The sequence below is a fragment of the Augochlora pura genome, chromosome 6 (assembly GCF_028453695.1).
Source record: "Augochlora pura isolate Apur16 chromosome 6, APUR_v2.2.1, whole genome shotgun sequence".
Taxonomy (NCBI): domain Eukaryota; kingdom Metazoa; phylum Arthropoda; class Insecta; order Hymenoptera; family Halictidae; genus Augochlora; species Augochlora pura.
In genome coordinates, this window is record NC_135777.1 from 10,539,315 (window position 1) to 10,561,542 (window position 22,228).

A 22,228-nucleotide genomic window follows, 5' to 3' on the forward strand; every position below is an offset into this window, starting at 1 on the left:
AAATGAATCTAATACTTATTTGAAATGATTCAGCATCCGCAATGTTCCAGGTCTTTCGCTTGGGTTCGACTTGAATGGTTTAGCAATCGCGTCGATTTGATCTTGATTTGGATAACGAACTCGGAACATCGCAAACGAGTCTTGTCAGGGAATTCACGCGTTCCGTGTTCGCTTATGACAAAAATTATCGTAGCCGGCTCGTGTCAGTGCGACGCGTTTCAAATAGGTCGATGTACGGTCGAATGTTTGTACTAAAAAAAAAAAAAAGGACAAACTGTGAGCAAGGGAGCGAGGTAGAAAAAGCACTGAAGCTGCCCTGTTATCTCTGTGCAACGGGATTAGTGACACGATGTACTACATAGCACGTACTGTGCGAATCGGATAGCAAACACTGAGCCCGGATAAATGTCGATAGAGCCAGTGCAACTGATGTCGCGTTCCGTCAGGTTTCGTCGCGTCCTCTCGAAATTAGAGACTCGCGACGGTTTTACAGCGCCGCGTAAAATACTTGGCGAGTCAATAACAATATTTATGCGAGAGATTAGCAGCGCGTAGAGAATCGACCGATGGGTTATATTTCCGTTGGTCGATTGCATAATAATCGCCGCGATGGTGTCACACCAATAATAATTTTTTGCTTTGTTTATTATTCCATTAAATAACAATTAGAATACTTATAATAAGAATACTTATTAATTCTTTCTTATTTCAATATAATTTCTTCAAATTGAAACTGAAATAAAGTTAGTTTTTTGTATTATCTGTGAAATACAAATAACAAACCATTTGAAATGATCGGATTATTTCAAATAATTATTTGGTATCTTGTTTCGAATACAATGTGCCCAGGCCTGTTGTAGAACTCCGTTTATATGAATCCGACAAGAGGCATTCAGATCATATAATCGGATAGGTTCATATAATAGAAGTCGTCAGATTATCCCCACTACTTGTAACTTTTCATAACATAACGTATAGTTCTCCATTGATCTTTTCAATATGTCATCGCATACGATCACTTTTATCCTCACCTCATTATTGCTTAATCTAAACATATACTATCTATTACTATTGACTCTGAAATTTTAAAGGTTTTATAATAAATTCAAATAAAAGTTTAAAAATAAATAAATAATAGAATTCCAACAGCAGTTCACTACATCAGGCAATATCACTGTACCGAGCAATTCGTATGAATGGAGTTCTACTTTATGGATTGCACACGGTCAATCTATGTTGTTTATGTTCCCTGCACCAATTTCGCACTGCTAGTGTCTTCATTTCCAAATTTTCCAAACGTCGAATTAGCTTTCGATTTCGTTGAAGCTAGAAAAGAGTCTAGGTTTGTCTGGATCCGGATTTGTTCGGAACGATGTAAGTTTTGCAGAGCAGAAAATTGTAGGTTCTGCCGGCGAACACGTTGACCGGTTTGGTTGGCAAATCCGATCTAGATCTGCGAGAGAGTAAGGGATCGAGTCACCGTACTCGCTGCGAAAGCTGGTATTTATTTTCAAGGATCAATCTCGCAGTCTTATTTATAACGTTGAAACTGGTATTTAAACATAATTATCGATGCGTTCTAGAAGCAACGTCTCTTTGGACGCATGTATTTTTCTCGAATCGCGATTTGTTCGTTCGGTCGGCATGGAATAGTTGTCAAGGTCGCCGAGTCCACCTCGAACGGCGGGAGACTGCAGAATCGACATATCACGTTGCGTTCGACTCGTTAATTAGTTCGGTGCTCTTACACACCGCGGAGTAATTTTTCGAAGCACGTCCGATATGGATGCTCGCTCAAAAGAGCTCTTTCTCATCCTCACCCGCTATTAGCGAGTCCCAATCGAATACAATTTTCACGGCCGTGGTCTCACTTCTCTCGATGTCAACTCAGCTAATCAATCTTGTCGGACGCTGTGCATGGTGCGATCTTTCGAAGTATCTTTTCTGTTTTGTAGAGAAGGAACTTTGTTCTCTTCGAGTAGATCTCGATCGAACTCGCGGCACATTACATCAGATCCACAGTTCCCATTGCACACTTTAGCAACCTTTGCACCCTTTCCAACCTTTGCAACCATTGTGCAAGCATCGCATCCATTGCTACCAGTGCCTCGACGTATCATCCTAGTCGGGCGAGTGGAACAACGACCAACACTTTTTGCGCCATCGACCATTGTTTTCCGAACCGGGAATATTCATGTAAAAGAATCCCAGGTGAAAACTGTTCGCATGCAGCAGCGATTTCAAACAGTGCGTTGCCAAGGCTGCCGATGCAAATACCGTTATCGGTTTCCCTCGTAGCGAGCAGCGGACGGCAAACAGTAAACGAGCAAACGAAGAGCAAACTGCCGCGAGGTTCTCTCGGACATTCTCGCTAAACGCTATCGCAACCAAAAATCGTTCGACCGCTGTCGCCTTTGGATTCTTTTTCGTCCTTGAGCCGTGCAAAACGAACAGAACGACGGTGTTGCAACGAGGACGAACTTTTGCTTCCACGATTCTCGGTTCGCTTGGTCGAACGGTCCTTCAAACAACTCATTGTCTTTTGGTGCTCCGAAAACACGCTAAATCCTATCCCCTTTAGATTCTGCGCCATCCGTTTATTCCCGACAGCCGTACGCATCGAACGGTACAGATTCATGGATAAGATTTCTTCGGTTTCTTTTTTTCTGATCACTGACGTATGACGTTTAACGTCATTGGCCCTAGCGGCAAAAGAGGAGTGCTCGTTGCTCCGCAAAAATTTCAGACGACCACTAATTATGTTATGAGCCATCAACAATCCAATCTCTCAAGTTTCATTGTACTACTGATTTTGTTTAAAAAATAAATAACAAAAAAGCTAGTTGGTTGAATCGTCATAGCATCTTCGAGGATCTCGGATTCTCGAGATTATCGGCCTTCGATCCTATCAGCATTGGATAATCCAGTACGTTCAGTTGCACTCTAGAAAATCCCATTTATTCTAGCTGGACGCGTCGTAATCGTGTCAATCGCCGGATAGACAAGTCGTTAATAAACGGTCATTGTTTCTCGTTCACTGGAGACAAGGGTGATCCGTTGATCGGACTTTCGACAGTTTCAACAGCCTCGATCGTTTCAACAGTTTCGAGAGTTTCGAATTGCACGCGATTGTCGAGCACGCGTTACGCTCGCTGCTTCAAAGTTCCTTTCGAATCGGTTTTCTTTCCCGGTGACCGCTTATCGGTATCGTTCCGCGTCCCCGCGGTCTTGCAATTGTTTGACGTGTTGCTTTCGGCTCGCAGGACCATGCGGACGGTGCGCCGTTCGCCGCTTAGCTTATCCTTTCGGAAGACGCAAATATCCGCGGGTTTCGCAAACGATACGGCTAGTTTCGTCAGAGATCGAATGTCGTGCCGAACGGAGCTGCAACGCTTGCGAAACCCGCGGTACATGCGTCTGTCGTAGGGACACGGTTCGCGACTTGTCGTTCGCGTCCTCCGGCGTCGGAACCCGAGGAATCGTTTATTTATCGAGCACGCCCACTTTATTTGCAACTTTCGACGCAAACGATTGAACTCTTCTAATGGCCTTGCTAAAGTTCTAGTCCGCCCACTGGATCGAATTCGAACCCGGACTAGCGAAGTGAGTAGCCTGTAAGTTTTTCGTGGTTGGTTCACCGGACAATCGACGTCTCGACGCATAAGTGGTCTTGAGAATTCGCTTTCTGTTACAAATATTTACTTTAACGTTGTTCGGAAATTTAAGGTTCTAATATAGTAAGTCGTTGAATTCGCCTCGACGCTGACTAAAATATTATCAAGTCAAAATATGTATCGAATTCGAAAACATTTAGGTGTCTAACACTTTTTTTTTTTAAAATGTTCTACACAAATTATTATATTCAAACTTGTAGAAATTGAATACTGGTGAACTTCCGTTGGAAAAATTATTTTGCTAGATTATCGGAAGTGTTTTTAAAATTATGGTTTGTTTTGAAATTGGATAGGTGCGTTCAGTGACGAGCCCCTTTACCGCTTGACCGCTTACCCAGGAATCGAAATACTGTTGGCATCGATTGCAAGAGATTGCAACTAAACTTGACATGCGTAAAGATTGAAAAATGATTAAAACTAGATTGAATACTTCAAGGGACTCAAATAATATATACAAAACCGGCAGTAGAATCTGTTTTGTAATATCCTATAATTGCTATGTAAAATGTTCAATTTTCCTTTTAAGTTAAGGATTTTGTATTTGGAACGCCGTATCTCAGTACAGAATCATCTAACACGATTAATATTTTGAATTTAGGAGATTTAAAGAATTATCGCTAGACTGCGGATCCTTCTGCATTTATGGCATCAATAAATTGAAAAACATACTAAAAACTATATATATTAAAACAATTAATGACACGTTAATTGTATTGTCAATGTTAGCGAGGAAATCTTTTAAACAGTAAAAGACATTTCTTCTTATTTTGTTTTTATAAAATTAGATATGAAATTACATATGATATCACTATATTGAACTTAAAGAATTGAATTTTCGACATATGAAGCGAATTCCCAGGTTACTGTGCGACGCTTCGAGGACTCACGGTTGTCGTAGCTGCTGCCGGCGTCAGCGAAGGGTCACGTCAGCGCGAACGCGGACCGCCAATTGTCTTCAATTGAACGAGGTCGAGGGAGGAGACATTCGTCTCCTTCCAGTTCCCATTTATGATTCTAGAAAACAGTCGGATCTATTTACTTACTTGTCAGCTGAATGAAGAGACCGGGTTTCCACGAACAGCGTCTATCGTGCGTGCGCAACGCGAAAGCAACTCGAGAAAATCCCAGAGCAACAGAATTCACTGGGTTTCTGTGAATTCGATTATTCTCAGCGCGGGCGTCGAGCTTATTCGTACACGCGCGTTCAATGGAGATCGTAGTGTCGGCACGCATTGCCGCCGCATTTCGGGCTCGCCAATGGTAATTCTCGTTTCCACGGATTACGCCATTCAATCGAATTTCTCCAGGCAGTTCGTAGTCAAATTCCCGTGGGAGCGGAATCTCTTCCGCCTCTGCGTTATTCGACACCAACTATATTCCGAACCGCGGCCAGTGCGGTATCAAGGTCAACGTTGAACGCGCTTAACGGAATCCCGGCCAGATCTGCTTATATTCGTTTGGAGAAAGCTGGCCAAAAGCGGACTAAAAACCATAACTGCGCGCATGTCCCGTTTCGTTCCCGAAACGAGTCCACAGAGTAGCGTTCGGTGTTGCGCCTTGTCGACCGACGCGACGAAGGTACAGTTACGTCTCTCCTTCGGCGAGCTCAAGTCAATTCCGATCGTAAATTCGTTTCGTAACGAAGTAACGCTAGATTCGCGATGTCGTCGGCTATTAACCCTCGTTTTGCGATTACTGGGTTATTTTCAACCAGGGCACTTACTTAACCCTAGAACGACCTCCTTCCATTTTTCAACATATGTAACATTGCGGGGTTGCAGATGACTCAATGTAGTATCTTAGTAATCAAAATATTATTTATTATTTGAAAAATATAAAGTACGGCATCAGTTAGGAAAACGGCAAGGTTTTAGTATTTATTTACACGTTTGCAGACAATTTAAAAATGTTGGGTCGTCGGCAACCCCACGGGGTCGTTTTAGCGTTAAATCGATCACATAACATACTATATGCGGAAGAGCTATTAGTGTCATTTTAAATAATTTAATTTTTTTCAATTTCGTTATATAGTCAACAGAATATTTTTTTGAAATGTTTATTGTCAATTTTGCAAATATTACTTTGATATTTCAGGTTGATGGTGCTGGCAACCGTTATCGATATTGCTATTCATTATCGCAGAGACCTTATACATATAATTAAGACTTGTATGTCATTTTGTGAAGAAACTAAAATTATTTTGTAAAATGTTGGTATATTAATCCAAACACAGTTAAACGTTTTTTAAAAAGATGATTTTTTCAAAATTCAATAGACAAGAGTAAAGTTCGATCTCTGATCCGCAGATAGTGTGCTTAATTATTTAACTTTCGTCAATTGAATTTTTTGTCCGTAAATTTATTTTATTTAATAACAATATTAGAATACCTTCGGAACACGTACGTAAATATAATGAGACAAAAAACGTAAATCCTACCAATTTGAATAAATGGAATTCATGTAAAATAGTCTTGACTCGCGGAATACTCGATCTTCGTATCGTGTTCAAAGACTAAAGGGTACCTGCTCGCTCTATTGTAATTATTTGTACTTACGTCGCACTTCGTTTACCGCCGGATTTAAAGACACATGGCTTACGGAATTAAAGAAATTACTTTCTCGCCAGGAATGATGAGATGTCTGATAGGTCTGCACGAATTATGTATCTTCAAAAGTGTGTTTCGAAAAATTGCTACCTAAAGCCGACATCATCATCAAAATTGTTAATTGCATTGTTCTAAAAATGGTTTGTCGTCCGCGAGGTTGACACGTTGAGCACCAAGCCTGTTTCATCTTCCATTTCATTTAGTTCGTATTATAACATTCTATGTAATTTGTGAACACCATATTTTTAATCATAAACTGTTGGTGTACGTCAATTTCATGTTTAATCAATCAACAAAAAAAATCTACAAAACATTTGGTAACAAGTTACTTGGCAACGAGTTTATTCGAGCTGATAAAAGTTATTCGAAGCCTTCAAATAAAGATATAGATAAAAGATGAACATTTCATTCGACGCTATGAATAAATGCGCTTCGAATAAAAAGAGTATCTTTATTCATCGGATAAATTATCATCGAATGAAATTATTTATTCGATGCTGATCGAATAAAAATACTTTTCCTTATTCGAATAACGAATAACATTTCTTTTATTTTTCATTCGTTATTCGAAATTTCTATTTAGATAAACATTTTGTCCAAGTCTGGTGTCAGTCGTCGCGGAATGAAACGGCGCTCGATGTGTTCATTTTCATCACATTGGATTTTCTACGTGTTCTTTCACATTCTCGATTGCCATTTTTTGAGCGCAGTTTCGCTCCGTACTTGCATTTCTTCCTGATGTCCAGCTTGCACCGTCTTACATCTTATGGTTTATAGCCGATAAGTGGTGGCTCGTGGTTGCGGGGTTATTGGCACATTGGCGGTCGCGCGGAGTTGACGGTCGTTCGCACTTTGATTCGTCTGAAAGGATGAACTACGCGATCGAGGTCTTTGTCCTCGATCGGCCATTTGTCAGGCGCTGGTATCGTTTCATGAAAGTTCAATTGGCAACGCAAAGACGCGTGACGTTTCGGGATTCAATGAGTTTAACGCGCGACAGAATACCGTGGCAAATATTAACTTTGCAGTAACTCGCGTTTGCCAGCAATAACGGCGCGGGAAAAAAATGAAAGTTCACAAGAAGCCGATCGACGAAACGAATAACAACGACATGTAAATCGTCTGTGCGAAGAAAAAAAGCGACAGGATAAATAGGTTCGGCGGCAACTCAACGGCTTATTAGCGTCGTCTATCACGCTCGGGATCTCGAGAACGAAAACAAGCGCAGCGAGCATGGAATGGTCTTGTCGGTTTCCTTGCGAAATCCGTTTGAACACCAAGGATCAACGCGTACAGCCAGTCTGTCTCTACGCTGTACAGGGATTTTTAAAACCGGTGTTTTCACCGCGAGCTTTCGCAATCGCGATGCGAACCGACGAAGATTCTTTTGTTGAAATCGAAATCGATGCCGAAATCGATGTGGAAACTCGAGCATATTTTCCGTTTTTTTTTTCTGTTTAGAAAGAACTCTCGGGTGTCTAGAGCGTATCAATCGAGAAAGAAACTGAACTTTGTTTGCAAAACTAATCGGTATCCGTACTTCGCATGCCTGCACGCCGAGCCACGCCAGATATTCTCAACATTTCAAATTATGTGACCAAACGCCACGTTATTCTGTGTAATTAGGTGAATTCTCAGACTCCGAATGAATCATTCGAATTTCAGGCGTCAAAGAACTCGCCGGACAAAACGGAAAAAGCCGGGAACAAAAACCTGTTGAATATTCAGCTCGGTCGGCAGATCGTGTTGAATAATCGAATGGCTCGGCAAAAAGCAAATTGTGGCACCAATTTATCTTCTGCTAATGCTGCTATCTCGAAGCTTCTTGTTGTTTTTCGAACTTTGTCGGACGCGCGCAGTTAGGTTGCCGTCGGCCAATTTAACCCTTAACTACTACACCTATTAAAACTTGCGTAACCGCTATTAGCAGTCTCACAGACCGCTGAAAGTGGTAAGTAAAAAATTGAAATCAGTTGTCCTTACTTTGCACATCAGTAATAAAGAAGACCAACTTGGACAATTGGATTCAATACAAGAAATGCGTATTAAAAACGGTCCTCTTTTTTTCTATAATTTTTCTCACAATTATACTGACGGCGGTTTCACATGGTAGTTGAGAGTTAACTCTTTCGGTACGAGTGCCGGATATATCCGGCGTCCACGCGACGACCGCTGTGGACGAGCGCCGGATATATCCGGCGCATGTGCGACGACCGGTATAAATAACAGAATTTTATATAAATAAATCTTAATATTTTATATAAGTACCTCTGAATATCTCTTAAGTTACAAGCAACACTTTTGTTCAAAAATGTCGTTTTATTAAGCACAGTTTTCATTTAACGCTTAGGAAATATCTTCTTATAAAGGAGAACTGGTCAGGTGCGGCGGCAATTTTCGGCGAGGGGCCTCGTACAGCGAGAGCGTCACGGCGGACAGAGTGCTCGTACCGAAAAGGTTAAAGGAAATTTAACGGACGAACGACTTGGAATCGAATCAAACGCGTCGTACGTTTTTTCAATGATCTAGGCTATAAGTCAAACAAATAGTCGAAGGAATCGTCGAATAAATTGTCGGGGTTCCTCTCGTTGCAAAACTTCTAGCGCGCGGGCATAAATACGACGTTGTTGCCGCGATCGTCGGCTATTTTTAAACCAGACTGGATCGATTAAAAAAAGAAGTACAATTGGTTTGCGCAGGAACATGATCGTACTTCGTATTCACGGCGACGAATTGATGTTCGGCGGCAGTGGAACCGTAATGACACACTCGCCACGTATACCTCAGATGGAGATGATGAAGGTCCACATTCCATTCACCTTCAAGCTTCACGAAAGTTTCAAGAGCACTTACGCCGGTGAGTTCAGACAACCAGCCCTCTTCTTCTCGCTTTTCTATTCCTTTCTCCTTTTCTTACGCTTCAATTTTTCTTTCTCTTTCTCTCTTTGTTTCTCTGTCTCTCTGTTTCTCTCTCCCTCTCTCTCTCTCTCTTGAAAATTTCGAGCGACGGATTTCTTTTACCGATTCTTTTTCGAAGTCAAAGACAAGATTCATCGATGTTTGCGCCAGCGACTGTGGATCGTAACAATTAGCGCGATGGTAATTTCGATAGTCTCTTCTTCCACCGAAAAGTCAATTGCCGCGAGCTTTGTTAAGGCAATTTGCGAACCAGAACAAAGCAATGCTGTAATTCGAATCCCTTCACGAGTTATTTTTTCAATCGGAGTATTCAAACTTGCTTTATAAATAAAACATGCACGATTTGACCGCGAATGTGACTCGAAGTTCGTTGCGATCTTGAATTATTAGTGCATGACGAAGAAACGAAGGAAAATAGCATCCTCTGCTAACATTCCTGTACGCGGAGCGAAGCGACCGTGGATCATTACCCTTCGTCTTTTGTTATAGTTTCTACGGATAAAGGGAAAAATTAAAACTTGTCGTAAGCAACGAATAAACTTGTTCTCGTTTGGCTTAGGTTCGGAGATGCTATCTCCGGCTGTTTACGCGTGCACTCCTTTGAACCTTTCCCGTACTTTAACGAGTCTGACTCGTGATGAAGATTTTGACCCAAACATGAATACATATCACGAATCAGACTTGTGAACAGATAGTCGGGCCAAACATGAATATCACGAGCAAGATTCGCGAAAATATAGTCAGGCTAAACATAAATATTACAAGCCAGGCTCGCGAACAGATAGTTGGGCCATAAACATAACAAATCAAACGCGCAGAATCTTGATTGAATGTTAGTTGCCTGTCGTTACCCCATGATTGTTAGTCGCGATTCTTATAATTGGTGTTACAAAGCAGTTTAGTTATAGGAATTTATGAAACCTCTACAAAATGCAAAATACAAAAGCGTTAAATGAAAGCAATGACAACCAATCCAGTAGTAGTGATGTGTTTGCGCCAATCACAAAGCGTGTCAGACGTAGGATTGTAGGTCAGAGTAGTGAAGAGGAAGGTACGACACAACAATCATGGATTTGGCAGGAACTAAAAAAACACACCAATAGTTTGGAAGTATTCTGAACATCGTGGAATAAAAGCGTCTGTATTAAATCATTTAAGCGAAAATTCAGGAATATTAGATCTTTCTTTTTATTTTAAATTTAATAACAACTTTTGGGAAATACTGGTTACAAAAACAAATCGCTTCGCACATCAGACAATTTACTACGAGCGTAAAAGACGGCATGTGGACGACACTTGGTATCCTGTTTAGACGAAATAAAGGCCTATTATGCACTGTGTATTTCGATAGGTCAAGTGAAAAAAATCAAATATTCAACTGTATTGGTTTAAAAGAGCTGTTGTAGAAACGCCAATATTTAGACAAACGCTGCCTTTTAAGAGATTTTGGCAAATTTCGAGACTTTTACATTTCTCTGATAATGGATTTGCTGATAGTAAAGGCCGACTTCGCAAGATAAGACCTATCGTCAACCTTTGGAATGAAAAATTTAAAGAAATTTACACACCCAATGAATATGTCAGTATAGATGAATTTCTAATGAAATATAAAGGGCTTTTAGCGTACAAACAATTCAATCCGTCGAATATGGAACTCTGTTCCATACCTATATTATGCCTAAAGCAATTCATAGTCGAAAAAAGGGAGACTTTTGTTGATTACCGTATAAATGTAGCAGAGGCAATTTTACAAATTGTCGAATTACAGGACTGTAAAATGCATGGGAAATCTACATCACTTGAAATACATCTTCAACTCCAAGCTCAATATTGGGCTCATTTCCCATAAAATATCGATCCAACGTCTCGGAATAAACATCCAACAAGAACGTGTAAAGTATGTTATAAACATAAAATACGAAGTGAAACGAAGTGGGAATGCGCGAAATGTAAAGCAGCTTTACATCTACCAGAATGTTTTAGGAAGTATCCTACCATGAAGGATTTTTAGAATTGTACGTATTTTCTTATTACATATTCATTTAAGGTGAACATTATTTATGATTAGATTTTTTGTTTATGGAATTCTATATTTATTTTTACGTATAGTATTATTATATTCCTTAGGACGAAATTACATTCAATGACGCTTCAATTTCCATTAAAGTAGTGTTTATTCATGTAATATATTTTTGAAACCATTATCTATTACAATTTATAATAAATTCCTAATATCTATAAAAGTAAAAGGATTAGAGTTTATTTCCTCAACAGCAGTAACACGTAGAAATGACTACGTCAAATGTAAATGTCATCGAGCACCTGTTTATCTGTTCTGGAGCATCTGTCTTGTCCGTTTAGCGCGCGTTGACGACTACCGCTTGGACCCCAGTTTCATCGAGCTACATGGCACGGGAAGGGGTTAATTTTCGACAGCGCAACGTGTTTCTTTATCCTCTTGCCTTGCGATTTATTTTCGTAGAAACTTACTTGTGCAGGCAATTTAATTTAGCTCAACTGACGCGAGCAGCTATCAGAAAATAAAATTAAATACTGATAGTATAAAAGTGGACGCTATTTCACTAAGTTAGCAACAAATTAATATAGTAATGTTAATATTAACCCATTCAATGCCAACCGTGAGATACCTGATGGTAGACGCCCACCGCGACGCATCTCTGAAAGGTTCATTACTAACAAGAAATAAGGATTTATTTATTATTGTTTGTTGAAAAATTAACTTTTCAAGTGACAATGGAATTAAGAAAAAAATTCTTAACATAATTGAAATTATTGTGAGAAAACTGCACGAACTATTGCAATTTCTTTCTAATATTATTTATTCTGTAATGTTTCATTGTAACTGTAATGACACAATTTCAGACAGAAAAAAGACAGGAGGATGAGTAAAAATCGTAATTCTCTTTTTTTTAACAGTTAGAATAAATTTATATGGTTATTAAATATTTAAATATGCAACGAGATATTCGAGTTTGGACAGAAAACGAAAAAGTTTACAAGCGATACCTGTAATTTTCACTCGAGGAGTTAAAGGAGTAATGCAACGACGTATGCTTCCGGTGATTTATCGATCAACAATTATTCAATGATCATGCGTTCGGCTTCTTTACAGCTGCTCCTCGAGAGAGTACACGGGGTTCTCGGTTTCGTAAGTCCCGGTGGAGCAGGTTAATTAACTTAAAGGAGCAGAGCCCGTACGCTGCTCGACCGGACCGAAAGTAGGTTACAGACACGCGGCTAAAGAAAAAAAAAAATGACGCCCTCCCCGTGGCCCCCTCTCGTCTTGTCTTGCTTTGCCTTGCCTTGTCTTGCCTTGTCCTGCCTTGCCTTGCTTTGCCTTACCTTGCCTTACTCCCTCCCCGTCTTTCTCCAAGCCTCTCGATTGGTATGCAGGTGTGAAGCCACCTGTAGTTACGAAACGCGTTACCTTGACCGCTTGGCCAGGTCATCGTGAGTCATTTAACCCGGGGGAGACGATGATCGACGCCGGCCACCGTATTGTCTGCCTTGGTTTGCTTTCTTTCCTTCAAATTTCACCAAACAATCGACTTTTATCTCTGCTCGTTGCAGCGTAACCGTAGGCAGGTAACGGAAGCTGCAGCCTACGGGATAACCGCTAATTGAGTGGGTTGGAATCGTAGTGGCGTAAGATTTCCCTCACCCTGAGAAAAAAAGAAGCGTTATTGTTCACCAACGTGTACATTATTTATTAAACTAATTCATTCTAAATACTTGGTCAACCAAATGAAGAGGGTCTCACCGTTAAATTAAATCATTTTGTGCGGAGCACAGATCGAGTTTTACTCACACACATGACGAGGGAGATTTTTCATGGAGATTTTTAGTATTTAAAATTTTTTCAAATATATAAAAAAATTTAAGAAATTAGATATTCGAGAACGTATTAAAACCTGTGCACATAGAATATGTTACAGAGTTGATGACTGAATGTATAAATCTCCCACTTTTACTTTAGCAACGCGTAGTTCGCATTCTGGTTACTATTTTTTTTTTTTGTATCAATCAGTCTTGATCTAGAGTTGTTTGCAGTTCATTGAAAACTTTTTCTTCTTTTATAGAACGCGGCTTTAAATAGAACCGTCTATGTTACTTAACACGTTAAGCGCCATGTCAGTCATCGGTGACTTATTATATACTTTTCTATGTAAAAAATTTTAAATAATTTGAAAACCATAAGAGAATTTTAATAAGTATTATTAAAACACGGTACTTCAGGTTTCACAAAATTTTTCATTTTTAATTTGAAATTTGGTGTTTACGTAATGTTATATAATGAACTGTCTTGATACAATGAAACACGCAGAATGTTATAACGCGGTTAAGTGGAAAGGATGACGAAACAAACTTGGCGTTTAGTGTGTTAAATTACAAAAAGTCGTTGTTATATATCTTCAATTACATGGTTCTCATAATAAGCATGTAACGCAAGTCTCGTGTAACGCAGCATGTACCGCACCAAATATAAAGATGTCTCTAAAAACAATTTAAAGATGTTTGGCCTTTCAAATGGTTAATACTAATTCGCGTTGCGTGTGATGAATGTGACATGCTTATCACCGTTTGGTTCTTTCGCAGAGATTTAAACTGAAATTAATTTGAGTAACTTTCATTAAGTAACTTTGTCATTTATTTCATTTGTCATTTTAACATTTTGCCATGTATAGATCACATTTTAATACGTTCGCTATCAGCGCTTTATTGTATTAAGTACGTACTCTTATAAAATATGATAAAAATATCCACAAACAGATGCTATAAATTCACGAAATGTCACAATATGTGTTACAATTTTTATTTATTTATTGGTGGCACTATGGAGTCCTGTTGTAGAATATTAATAGATAATAAAATAACAATCGAACATAAAAGAACTAGAATGACGAACGTCTGATTTGAGTACTCATATTTTTTAGATAATAATTTTAAATAGTAATACTTCATATGATATTTTTTACGTAAAATAGAATATCTTGGCTGTCATAGATGTGCGATGCTAGTAGCGAACGCGTTAAAATGTATGTCAAAATTTTCGGAAATGTCACTTACGTCACTGTGATTCTAATTCACTCGATTAGCGGTTATCTTGGAAGCAGTTGAGGGCGCAGGAAAGTTTTAAAGTGATTAATAAACCTTTGGAGCTGCGGGCACCGGTTTCCGCAGCGTCGCGGGATGGTCTTGCATCTGACTCGAGTCACGGACAGAGAAACGGAGTAGCGGAGTGAGGTCGCCCGGTTTCAAATTCGGTTTCCGAGATGTTTTTGCGTAACGAGTGAAATTTGAGCGTCGCTCGAGCGAGGTTCAATTGCACCGCGAAGACTATACTGGAGAGGATTCGGGGAATCATGTTGTCTTCGACACTCGGTACCCGTGGTCTCGGCCTCTCGGCGATTTTGAACGCACGCTGAAAAGTAAACGCGTGTCGTGTCGCCTTGAGCTAGAAATCGATGACGCACCGTCAGGCTACGCGTCCAAGCGGTTCATCCCGTTTGCAAATGGTTCTATTCATCTTGAACCCGAGCCTTTCGTCCCGGGAGACCTCTTGTTTCACGACAAACGCGCGATGCCAACAATTTCCATCTCTTTCATCTTCAGCTTACGAACGTTGCTTCGTCGAAGGCCTCGCGATTCATCGTAGTCCGTGAAATGATGGTTACAAATTCGTATTACTTTGCACACAATCACAAAAGGGTGCGCTACTATCTCCGAACTTATCGGTAATAAAATATTGCTATCGAGATTGTCGGTGAAACAAACGGTGATTGGGCTAAATTTATACAATTCTTTCTTACAATATAGGTCGTCCTATGTCTATTATTTGGGTTCATTATCTATGGCTACTCAACTATAATGAGCACAATTAATTTGCAATCGCCCGTTTTCTCCAAATTTAATTAATTCCATTGACGAACAAGAATTTTTCCATAACAGGTTTAATGATGAATATTGTGTACAAGATCCTTACGGTGTCGGTAATACGATTACATAAAAAATGACACCGTAAAGCAAACAAGACTATGTAATACAAAGTAAAGATAAAGATTTTGCAGGAAAATAAGAGAATAAGAAATTAAATTATCTTATGGACTGCTTTACTACTGCTTTACTACTCCTTTTATAGACGATAGATACCGCCTTATCCTGTTAGAACACTTATATACAACACTTTATGTCCCATCTAATCCCTAAAATCGTATTTTCATTAATATCAAAATATTTGATCAATTTTTTTATTTTGTTTACTTCATTTAGACATGACCTAATTATGTTTTTTTCGTCATTGTAAACTCTTTAATATTTAGTCTTAAGAAACTTCTTGTAACAAGGTTCACGTCCGTTAATAAAAAAGTAATAATAATAATCTTGAGTAATCAGCTACTGAATAATATTATGTAATTATACCTCCTTTTTTGTTTTATGAAACTGGAACATCTTACGTGTATCACCATAATACTAATACCATTATATATGTAAAGAACTGGCAATATGCGTTAATAACTAGATACTAATAATAATAATAAGTACATCTATACGTATCGAGGTTGAAAGTAACCGACGAGCATCGATACCGAAGTCTGTGCTATTGACGCCCGTAATTGCTTCTGTTCCGGCGATCTATCGTTTATTCATGATTTCAACGTATACTCGAGCGATCGACAGCGTTCGATCGTTCCAGCAAAAATACGAGTACTCGAAGAAACCGTGCAATTTCAAAGTCGCAACTTCTACGAAAAGGAAAGTTTCCTTTCGATGAAGAACAGAGGGATGGAAACGAACGAAGATTCTGAAACGCCGACGTAACTTCTATTATTCCAGCGTTCGCACCTTGGACCCACTCAAAAATAGAAAATAAATTTGATCCTCGTCGTCGGGGAAAGCCGGACGTTTGAAGCATTCTCGAACATAATCGGTAAACTCCATTAAACCGGGACACTCGCGCCGCTGACCTCCGAAATCGATAAATCAAACGCTCGCGGCTATAGCCGCAGGGATATAGGCATTCCAAGATTATCTGTGAACTTGTCACCAAAAATAACAAGTAGCATTCATCGTATATTTTATACGCAGTACGTGCATTCGATATGTTGTTCAAATAAATTTCTATTCGAAGAATTTCTTCAAGTTGTTATTCAAATAAAGTTTAATTCGACAATTTTATGTTACATATTATTCGAATAAAATTTTACTCGAAGACTTTATTCAAATCGTTGTTCGAATACAATTTTATTCGGATACGATTTTATTGAAAACGTTATTCGGATAAAGTTTTATCTGAGAAATTTATTCAAATCATTGTTTAGATAAAATTTAGTCGAAATATTGTTCGAGTCACCTTTTATTCGATCAATGCCCCAATCTGCGTGTATTTGATAAAGGCTCCGAACAACGTTGCAAAGGGCGTTTCCTTTTGTGATATTCTAGGATGCAAGATCATTGAATTTTTGTCTGTTCAGCGAAATAGCATGGATCGCGGTGGAGGCGTTGTTGGACTCGGTCTCTCGCTGCATAATTGATACATGTGGGTAACAGCGGCTCGGCGGACGCGACGCGACGCGTGGCAAGATAAGGTTAGCCGAGAGACAAGACAAGGGCAGACCGTTTTCGAATTCCAAGCCCGTAGCCAAAGGTGGCCATGTACAAAACCGTGAGGGTCGATAGCAGAGTTTAGTCTCGGTGATCGAGGACGCCGTTCTCCTGCTGGAACGCGTCGAGTCGAGCCGAACCGAGCCGCTTGCGTAACTTTTGTGACAATAGCTAAAACAATTTCCACTCGGTCGTACCCGGTTGCCGATGCCGATGCCGACGATAAGTCTTTATTAATAAATCCTCCGGTGGCGTTGTCGCGTGACACGCGACATCCTCGAAGGTCCATTGCGCTTCTTTTACTGTCAACATTTGCTTTTTTGACACGCTTTTCATCTCTTATCGACGTAACTTAACATATTACGGTCCAGGTTGTTTGTGCAACAATTTTTTAGTGTAGTCGGCATATATTAAAGTTGTTGCATCACTTCACGAAAATGGATGTAACTTATAAGATATAGATTACATTTAGATTCGATGACGCGAGCAAATTTCATGATCGGATTTTTTATTTTAAATTGCACTTCATGAGCAGTAGAAAAAAATGACTACTTTTAATCATCCGGACGATAATGTATTAAATGGTAATGAAGCATTGTATACTAAAAGATTTTTTTATCAATGAATAAATTAATAAATAAATGGACAAAAGAGAAGAATAAAATTAAAACAATGATTAAACCAGAGATAGATGCGTCAGTCTGCTGCTTGATGTCAAGGACAGTACCGATTGAATTTCAAATGTCAAATACTTGCATAAAATACTTGCTAATCGGAGGATTATGATTATCGGTCGTCGGTCGTCGTAACCTCGCGGAGTCGCGACGAGGATTTCGGCTAAAGAGCTGACTAGGCATTGTGTAACGCGTAATCGCGATTGGATCGGCAGGGAAGAGGAGTCAGGCTTGTGGTCCAAGTTACGAAAGGGGTAAGCCGACCGGTGATGCAACGTCGCGAGCCGATTGCGACGTTCCTTCCACCGGAGAAATAAATCTCGATCGCTGGAGCAAGACACGGTACTTCGTCTCCGATTATTCGAACTACTTTTCCTCTTTTCTTTTCCTTTTCCGTTTCCGTTTCGCACTGCTTTCGATTCTCCATGTTCTTCCGTTTTCTATTAACCACTTACTGCGTCATATATTAGGTTGGGGAATAAGTTCGTAGCGTTTTTTTTTATTTTCTCTTATCCTATAACGATTTGTTGCTGTTTAACAAAGTGCGTCAAATTTATTCGATAGAGCTGTCTCTGCTCTACAAAACTGTGCTAATTTTTTCTTTTTTAGTCATTTAATTTGTTATTATTTTTGAGGCTGTAGCGGTACATGTTCGGCGAGCGAAATAACAATTCGAGCCGTACGCTTGCAGATGCCAAGGTTTTGGCGAAAAAAATACTCCTTGACGTTTGCTAGTACGGAAATTACCTTATTCCTTTACTTATTTTTAATTTATTTTTCATTTTTTCCACATATCAACAAATTGGTCGAGAGGTCGGAGGAGGTCGTAAACAATAACAGCGAATACGTAATGGATTAATTAATTGTTATAACTATTAGCATCGTTTTGTAGAGCAGAAACAGCTCACACACTTTGTCACATAGCAATAAATCGTCGTAAAATAAGAGAAAATAAAAAAAACGCTACGAACTTATTCCCCAACCCAATATTTTGACGATTTTAGTTACGCGTTTTATCGATCATACTGAGTGTAGTCTTTTTGATGTGCATATGTAATCATAAGCATTTTGACATAAATCGTAGAAGAAGTATTTTTATCTTAAGGTGTAAAATTGCCACTTCCTTATGACGTGTATACACGTCGTACGCAGCTAACAGGTTAAATGCTGATCGTCAATAATAGTTACATAGCAATTAACGCAAAGTTCTGGTCATCAACAACGGTTATTCGCCATCGAAAACTGTTTTCATCAATTGTAGTAGTTATCTGTGACGAATTAACATTAGCGTCATCCATTAGTTATTTGTAAAAAAAGAAACAAATTTGTGTCATTTGTAAACAAAATTTTGTCCTAACAATGGTCGTATCAAATTTCGAAACACTTTTTACGTTATTCAATTTATTTATATTCACAAAACTGTTGAAAGTATCCTTGTCCCTTGAGTTACAAAATTCGATTTCATCTGTACAAAGTGCACTTGGTTATATAAAATGAAAATACTATAGGCTAGAAGAACTGTACCGGATTTCGAGTGAAATTGTCTCCGGCTGCAAAAGGTTACACGAGTTATAGTCTCTTAAATTGAAAATGAAACACGGGTTCGCATTAGATATTTAATATCTTATTAGCAGATCGTGTGAACGGAAAGGGTGAGTTGCAGAAAAATATCAAGAGAACCGAAACAATGATTTGCATAGCAATCGAGTCGGCATACATAGTTATGACTTCTTGAGCACTGTATGAGAACTTGAGAATTAGTCTTTAATTATGGAATGTCGGCGTCCCATTAGACTCGAAATGATTGGAAAGAGGCGCGGAGAGGCCTAAGTATGGGCCGCTTAACGCAACATCCTGTCGAATTGTCGAGGAGTCTGACAGCGCAGTCACGCTACGCTGCGAAAAAGAGAAAAGAGCATTATTTTTTTTCTGCTTGTGTCTTTGGCCAATTGCGTGGAATTAGCTCGGCGACTACAATTACATTTCCCCCTCGCGTTCGCGGTCCGACTTTAACTCCGACTCCGACCGCGTCTCTTGCCTCCTACTTTCATTCTGGTTTCCAACGCGTAATACGTAATGGACAGTTTCATTGTTGAGAAAGAACTGGATTGTTCCGGTGACACGGTTGCCTGGAAATAAACAGTCGCGGCCGGTTTTTCTCTCCTTTGACCTAAGTTAAAAGCATCCTAATTGAGTGGGTCTCGAATAGGTCTTGTTAATAGCCCGTTCTCTTTTACCTCGAAGTGCCTTTCGCTGTAACCAACGCTAGATGGACAAATTTTTATGCGCTATTTACTGAGACCTACTTTGTTATGTCGATCTTACCTTCTACGGGCGTACAATATCCTGACCCCTGAAATCGTGACTATTGAAGTCAACATTTCTTTTTGAGCAGGGCATGCTCCTTCATAAATTTGATATACGAGTACAACTTGACATTCAACGGAAGAGCCACGTAAATGTACGTTCTTTCATTTTGACTTCCTAAAACGGTTCAGAAAAAGAAACCCGTCCGACATGTTAACAGTCGGAAAGCGGTACCGAATCACATTTGACCCCAACTAAATTAGTGTACTTTGGACATTATGAAACAAAATGTAAAAGGTTTTGTTACCAGAAACGATCTGGCACCGTTGGCGAACTGTTAATATATGTATAACAGCGACGAAATAGACATATTTTCAGCACAACGTAACAAGAGTCTATACATATTGATATTAACTCTTGTGTTTTATTGTAAAAATAGTTTTCTGCCCACATATATATATAAATAAATAAGTAAATATAACCAATTGTAACGCGGTCCATGTAAAGTAGGTATTAATATATTTAATTGCTTTTATACCGCATGTAATTTAACTAATGAAATTCGATTCCGTATGCAATGAATAAAAGAAAAGAGAATAAAATAAAAATCGAAGAAGGCTATTTGAAATCTCGTTGCTCCCGATCACGATGCAAGTTACAGAATCGGCAGAATTTTGTCGATCTCCGCGGATTTGTTATAGCATGGTGCGTGTCGAGTGGTGCGTGCTGCGTCGGCGGGACTCGGCCGTAGCCGATATAAATTCAAGGCAAATATTTATCGACCAGTTCTCATTGAGTGCGGACGTCGATCCGCATTGAAATTTAAATGATGCCCTCGAGTTTTCGATTACACAATTCTGTGCACCGCGCGGATAAATAGCGACCTTCCTCTCGTGGCAGATGACCGATGTTTTCGAAATTCCACGCAGTTGAGGGAAAAAAAATAGGCGCCAGTGAAATTTCCGCAAACTTGTCCCGGGAGAGTTTTATGCCTACACGGACAGCTACGTGCGGATTCGTACCGATCGGGACGCGAACCTGCGCGGCGCGGCGACCGAGCGACCGGCAAAAATCGTTCGCGCAGCTGGGCAAACACCTTCGGTCGGATAGTTGGTTATTGCGCGAACACGGCAACAATCGCTCGAGCGCCATGCACCAGTGCACCTATGCACACGCTTCTCTCCCGCTGTTGCAACGCCAGACGAGTTGCGTCGAACCACTTTTCGTTAGCTGCGCGCTAACAAACGCCTATTTTTACGCCGCGCCTCTCTTCCTCGTAGCCCGCTCGAGTTTGGATTTCCCACCGATGGCTCTCGAAATATTTCTATCCGTTTCGTCCACGAAATCATCTTGTCCGATCGACTCTATCTTTTCTCGAACCACGAGCTTCGATTCCGATCCACGACGCATCTCCAAATCCGTCCGATTTGTCTGAGTTGCCAACGCAATGTTATGATAATAATTTATACATAAATATGGGTGAAAAATCTTTGTTCACAAAAGAGATTTTGCTTAGCCATCATATGCGTACAATAAAAAATATATATATTTACGATACTATTAGAATTATAATTAGTTATGAGAATAATGCAGTAATAATGGAAATAATATATAATAAAGTTATTATAATTGTTATTTATGAGATGTCTATGCCAACCAACATAATTCAAATCGATGAAATAATAAACGGTTAGAGAAAACAAAATATAATACATCGTCGCACGCCTTTACGGGTATAACATATCAGGGAAAAATTAAAAACTATCCACCGGGCTGATTTTTGTATTTAACAATCTGTTGAAGTTCAACGGATACAATACAAAAAATAAGAAACAGTACAGTATAGAATTTAAGTATGTATTTAATTCAATCTATTCGCTGTGTAGACGCAACTGTGCTCGCTACCATTGTAACGGAAGTATAATAATAGCGAGTACCCGAATACGGGTGTATAATAGCAATAATAAAAATAATAATGATAATAAAATAAGGCTAGAATTAAAGATGATTACGTACAATAGAGATGACAAAGCGTATGTATAAGATAAAAGCATTGCAGGAAATAGTCAAGAGAATGGCAATAACTTTAATCGTTTTAAACAATTATAATTGCCATATTGTGTATAATATTATTTTATGTAATATTATGCAGAATAAAAACATAGTAAATATAATAAATATGCATAGCACAAGAAATATAATAAATGTAAGAATATTAAATATATAATTAATATGATTGTTCGAATAAGAATAGAAAAAAAAGATAAATTATAAACTGATGAAACTAGAGAAATCCAGTTGTAGAATAATGAACGGTAATCGGAGCAAGAGCAGAGTGTCTCTTAATTGGTTGTAATCCGTAAAAATAATTAAGAAAGAGTGCGGAGCGATTTACATTAACCATGTGACGGTGGAAACGGTGAAG

The 22,228-nt window shown here is 39.2% G+C and overlaps 1 protein-coding gene across 4 annotated transcripts in view; it reads left to right on the forward strand.

Annotated features, from left to right (window-relative positions):
- LOC144471324 (cell growth regulator with RING finger domain protein 1) overlaps positions 1-22,228 on the forward strand; it is a 57,788-nt gene that overhangs the window by 20,711 nt on the left and 14,849 nt on the right. For all 4 annotated transcript variants that reach the window (XM_078183247.1, XM_078183249.1, XM_078183246.1 and 1 more), the window contains exon 2: positions 8,980-9,137. In XM_078183247.1, the coding sequence (XP_078039373.1) occupies positions 8,984-9,137 (154 nt within the window). In that variant the 5' untranslated portion in view covers positions 8,980-8,983. The remainder of the gene's footprint in view (positions 1-8,979; positions 9,138-22,228) is intronic.